We start from the raw sequence: 5,989 nt of genomic DNA, 5'->3' as shown, positions 1-5,989 counted from the left end.
TTATGAAAAGAAATTTGTAAAAATTGAAATGTAAATAAGCACCCATGGTGTTTTGAACCTAAGACCTCTTCATTTCATTAATTTTGAACAACAAAAGCACTAGTTCTGATTAAATTTCTTAGTCACTAAACCAAATTTTATAAATTTATACTCTTATAAAAACATATATCAATATATTACCCTAATAATTTTGTTGCCCCCAACTTTTTTGGGCCTTAGACGGTCGTCCTGCCCGCACTGGGCCTGGGCCGGCCCTGCCACCAATAATAATGTTAAAAAAGGCGTACACATGGGAGAGAAGGTACTCTAACGAAGGGGGAAAGGGAACTTTCACGAAAGGAGAGGATGATGGTTTGCCTATAAATGGTGGGTTTTGTTTAGTTGTTATTAATATTTCAAGAACCCTAGATACCAAACTCCTAATACACTGGTGGTCCACATAAAAAATATCTCACTTAATTTCTAGAAAAAAAAGGTTACCATTTTCTCAGTTTGTTAATTGTTTGTTGTTGTTGACCAAAAAAAATATATATAGAAAAATAGTGTTTAATCTTGTTTAATTAGTTGGTTTCTTGTTTTCTTGTTCATGGCTAGACAAGAAGAGGTCCTATAAAGATGGGTTAAGTTTCATTAATCTGACAAGAAATATTAATTAAAGATTAAGATTAGGGTTTTTGTTTTGGAGGTCATGGAGTTCTTACCACCATGGTTAAGGATCTTACAAGGGATGTGTGCCATTGCTTTTATTATTGCCTCTTTGGCACAAGGTTTGTAAGTTCTAATTATAAAATTAACTTCAATATCTTAAATCTTAAAATTTCTCTTGATAATTATTTTTTGCTTTGTTTGCTCACCATATTGCATCAACAACTAAGACAAATTACAATTGTGGAACAGTTCTTCATATGAAAATATGTTGAGGCACGAATTTTCCAATCGATAAAACATGTCTTCGGGTTTTTTTTTTCTTCGCTATTTTTAAGCTGCATCTCAAACATGAAAAAGGGAATAAAATTTATAGAAACCTTCATCTTAATCCTTAGCAAAGATGACTTTTAGATTAAAACCATTAGTAAGATCAAAATTTAATCTTACTCCCTTGATACATTAATAAGCTCATTTATTAATTATATTTTGATTTTTTAATTATTTCTCTTTTTCTTCCTAGTTTCTAATGTATTAATTTTATTTCATTAGAATTTTCATTTTCATTTCATTTATCGTAATATATTTTGTTGTAAACATTTAGATAAACTAATTTTTGTTATTCAATATATTTCGATGTACTTTGTCTTCTTCATTTAGGTAAATTAAATTCATTATAATACATTGTGGTGCATAGATTTAGGTAAACACATTTCGGTGCATACATTTTGATATAAACATTTAGGTACATAAATTCAATATAATACATTTTGGTGCATACATTTCGGTACACACATTTAGATAATTAATTTAATATAATACATTTCGGTGCATATATTTTGGTAATTAATTTAATATAATACATTTCGGTGCATATATTTTGGTACATACATTTTGGTACTAACATTTAAATACATTAGTTCAATATTATACATTTCGGTACTAACATTTAGATACATTAACTGAGTCTTTCAAGTTTGAAGAATATTAAATAAAATTAATAAATTAAATAAAAATCTTTTTTGGTCAAAAAATAAATTAAAATGTGTATATTAATAAATTTAAATATTTAATGGGAAACATTAATTGAAATGCATATTAATTATTTTGAATTAAGGACACATCAAAGGATTATAATCAATATCTAATCTAATATCAGGTTTATTTTAAATTTCAATCTTTTGAAGGATTAAAGTTAAAAAAATCCAATAAATTTAAGTGCATACGTTGATGCAGCTGATGTGAATGCTGAGAACGAGTTTCAGCCATTACAAAATGCATCAAACCCTAAAGAACTAAAAGTGAAGAGGTCCGACTTCCCTAGTGATTTCGTGTTCGGAGTCACCACTGCTGCTGCACAAATGGAAGGATCTGCAAAAGAAGCAGGAAGAGGACCAAGTGTTTGGGACTACTACGTTGAGAAATTCCCAGGTTTATATATATATCAGTTGCTAAGACATATATATTATAATGCATGCATTTACTTTTCTTAGTTTCATATGTTCGTTATGTTTTGTTTATGATTTTTTTGTTTACCTTCAGAACGGATTGCAGACCACACGAACATGTTTACAGCCATCGATTCATACAAGCGATACAAGGTGCATATCGAGCTAGCAATAATTAAGTTTCTCTCGTCTTTGGCATAAATCTTAAACCAAATATTTGTAATTGTAGGAAGAAGTGAAGGGTCTCAAGGACCTTGGAGTTGATTTTCACAGATTTTCCATCTCTTGGACCAGGATTCTTCCTAGTAATCAGTTTTACCTAGTTCTTTTTTTTCTTTTCCAGTTCTGCTAATAAGTGGTTCGGCTAATCTGTGAATTAAAATTGAAGGTTTTATGTTTAATCTCTGCTAAACTCTTGCTTTATGTTTGAAACTCTCAATCTGTAGAGGGAACCTTGAGTGGTGGAGTAAACCAAGAGGGTATCGATCACTACAACAACTTCATCGATGAACTAATCAAGAATGGTAAGAATATGTTCAAGCAAATCCTTTATATTACGACAATAATTGATCTTGTATATATTATACATAAGTTTGTTGAAATCTATATATCCAGAAAGATCTCGTAGGCTTCCGTAATCTCATGAGCATCTCAGTTGAACTTTGTTTATGTTGTACTAATTTGTTCCACATCGACCAGCTCAAAGTAGAAACAACGCTTTATTTTCCACATATTTTATTTTTCATTCTTTGTGTACAAGTTTGACAAATCCACTCTATAGAAATTTGGCAAATCCACTTCACATAAAATAAAATTTTCAAACATTCATGCGGTCGTATTCACAGAAAGTTCTTTAATGTGATGAGTGTTATAATATGGATGGATGATAAATTTACAGTATAAAATTAATAATGAACACACATGAGTTGGACTCTAACATCATAAGGTGGGGTTAACTGTCACACTGAAGAGGTTCTAATATATCACCATATGTTTTAATGCAGACATCACACCATTTGTGACGATACTGCACTTTGATCCACCACAAGCTTTGACAGACAAGTACGGCGGCATTCTCAATCGCTCCTTCGTGTAAGCACCTTCTAAATTACATCCATTTCATTTCTCATAGTTTAGGATAACATACCATTTAGTCATTGACCATAAATTCTGATATTTTCCTTGTCACGTTTTCTTTTCAGGAAAGATTTCAAGGATTACAGTAAACTTTGTTTTAAACTTTATGGAGATAGGGTGAAAAATTGGATTACAATCAACGAGCCATGGATTATGGCGAAGATGGGGTACGACAAAGGCGTTGGTCCACCCGGCAGGTGTTCAGTTCAAACTGTATTTCCGTGCACAAATGGTGGTAATTCAGCCACAGAACCTTACATTGTGTCACACCACCTTCTCCTCGCCCATGCTTCCGCCGTTAAGCTTTACCGAAAGAAATTTCAGGTGAAACGCTCATACCGAATCTGCTGAAATAAAGAAGCTTTGTCTTTTGCATATCTCAAATAAATGAGATAAAATTTTTTTTTTCTTGGTTAATATTATTTTTTAGGAAAAGCAAGGCGGACAAATTGGAATTTGTCTAGTAGGGCAATTTGTCAAGCCTTATTCGAGTTCGGCAGAAGACAAAGCTGCTGCAAAAAGAATAATAGACTTTGAACTTGGATGGTTAGTATATATATGTGTGTGTATAACTGTATATATATCCCTAAATTTACTTGTTTCATTGGTATAAGAAGTCTTATTGCTGTATATGGTGTTCTTATTTAGGTTCATGGAACCATTAGTATATGGATCTTATCCAAAGAGTATGAGACGATTGGTCAAGGACAGGCTACCACATTTCACTGAGAAAGAGAAGAAGATGATCACGGGATCCTTAGATTTTGTCGGCATCAACTATTACAGCACGAGATATGGTAGAAACAACCGAGCAGATCCACAAACACCAATCTCCTATAGCAATGATCCTTTAGCTTTGGCGTCGATTACTAGTAAACTTCATAATAACTCACCATTACTTCTTTTCTGTGTGCGCACATGTGTTTTTGTGTCAATAAGTCAATGAGAACTTTTAAAACTTATACGGTTTTCTTATGTTGTGATTGTTGTAGATGCAAATGGAACCCAAATTGGTCCTCAGGTGCACATAACTTTTGACTTGCGAAGTTGTGATATTTATTAATTGAGCCAATGGGGAAGGATGACATGCATATATAATTTTGTGCTATGTAGTTTAATTTCCATCTTTCTATATAGGGAATTGTTATTAGCACTCCAAAAATCTCATTTGGCACTCCAAACTTTCCATAGTTAGAAAGAAAAATATACTTGTGAGGAGTGTAAAATGAGATTTTTGGAGTGCTAATAACAATTCCCTCTATATATAGTAAAACTAACTTCTTTTAATTGTGTAGGCTGGAGGCAGTCGGTTCGTCTACAGTTACCCTCAAGGCCTACAACAACTTCTAAAGTTTATGAAGAAGAAGTACCGGCACCCTAAAATCTACATTGCTGAAAATGGAATAACTGAGGCAAAGGACGATAAACTAAGACTTAGTGACGCACTTAAGGATCCACATAGAATTCAATCCATTCTTCGCCATTTGTACTGGATCAAGAAGGCAATAAAGTAAGTCACTGCAATCTATGTTTACAAGTTTGAGGATGCATGGAGTATGCATTTACTTATGTTGTTTTTGTTTTTGCAGGAGTGGTGTGAATGTCAAAGGATATTTCCACTACACTTTATCTGATAATTTTGAATGGGGAGAAGGCTATATCCCAAGATTCGGGCTTTACTATGTCGACTACAAAGACAATCTCAAGCGTATTCCAAAAGAGTCTGCTAAGTGGCTCCCTAAGTTCCTAAAGGGCGAGGCTTGACGTACTCAGGTTTCGATATAAACTCCAGATGGTTGATCAAGCTCGTCTACTTTCTTGTACACAATTGCAGAAAACTGTAAAGAAAGAGTGGTAACATATGTACTATATGTGCCTTGAATGTTGAGTTTTATAGGCTTGTAATTTCTGTGGGAATGCCATGTACTTTTAATATACTTGTTATATTGCAAGCAAAACAATCTTACCTCAACTTCTTTGATTGTCCTCTTATTAGTTAAAGAATCATTTTTTTCAAGAGAGTTTAAGGGTTTCTTACACTCAATGAAACAAGTGAAGCAATTGTATCTCCCATTGCAAGGAGGCAGGAGTTTCCTACTATTCTATTTTCTCTCTTTTTTGCTATTAACAATTGGCTGCAATGAAGGGGATTAGTCTGTAACCAATGTGCGGTGGAACATCCTATACTCGCGCACAATTTTCTGATGACAAAACAAAACGAAAAAACTGAGAGGGAGGAATGCAAAATACCCAAAGCCCATTTAGTAGAAATTTGTAAGCAATGTCCATCTGCTAGAAACCTTTCCTTATTTTTGGGATCCTAGATCCACTTTTCATGGATTTTGAATTCCTAGATATGATGTATCGTATGAGGTTCAAAACTTGCAACTTTTTTTTCTTTTCAAAAATACTTTTCTCACAATGATAAATTATCTATTTAAAGTGGGTTGTACAAATGCAATCACGTCCAATTTTAAATTCTTCATCTACTAAGAATCCATCCATACATTAATTTTAATTACCTAACCCATCGATTGAAGTGTTATAAACAACAGACAAAGTATCTATGAGTAAATGGCACGGTTATGGCATTAAGGTAAATCACAAGTACAACAACGACCATCGACATGACAATTACCTTTAGAAGGCTTACCACAGTTTCTACAACCATATGTGATGTTCGAAGTCTAAATCGTTTGGTGATGTGTATCCTACCTGGTGAAACTATTTAACCTCTACACGAATATCACTTTCATTGT

General features: G+C 33.2%; 1 protein-coding gene across 1 annotated transcript; it reads left to right on the top strand.

Annotated features, from left to right (window-relative positions):
* The first annotated feature begins 688 nt into the window (after positions 1-688).
* LOC103950099 (beta-glucosidase 24-like) lies at positions 689-4,994 on the top strand. The gene is made up of 12 exons (XM_048587954.1): positions 689-767; positions 1,882-2,076; positions 2,188-2,246; positions 2,323-2,398; positions 2,540-2,617; positions 3,098-3,185; positions 3,296-3,554; positions 3,661-3,776; positions 3,879-4,102; positions 4,223-4,251; positions 4,526-4,740; positions 4,820-4,994. Exons 1-12 carry the CDS (start codon positions 689-691, stop codon positions 4,992-4,994), a joined length of 1,593 nt encoding a protein of 530 aa, XP_048443911.1.
* The last annotated feature ends 995 nt before the right edge of the window (positions 4,995-5,989 follow it).

This window comes from the organism of the source record quoted next, unplaced genomic scaffold (assembly GCF_019419815.1).
Source record: "Pyrus x bretschneideri cultivar Hongxiangsu unplaced genomic scaffold, Pyrus_bretschneideri_v1 Contig27, whole genome shotgun sequence".
NCBI classification, from domain to species: Eukaryota; Viridiplantae; Streptophyta; class Magnoliopsida; order Rosales; family Rosaceae; genus Pyrus; species Pyrus x bretschneideri.
The sequence above is the reverse complement of the archived record's forward strand: the minus strand, read 5'-3'. Positions and strand labels throughout refer to the sequence as shown.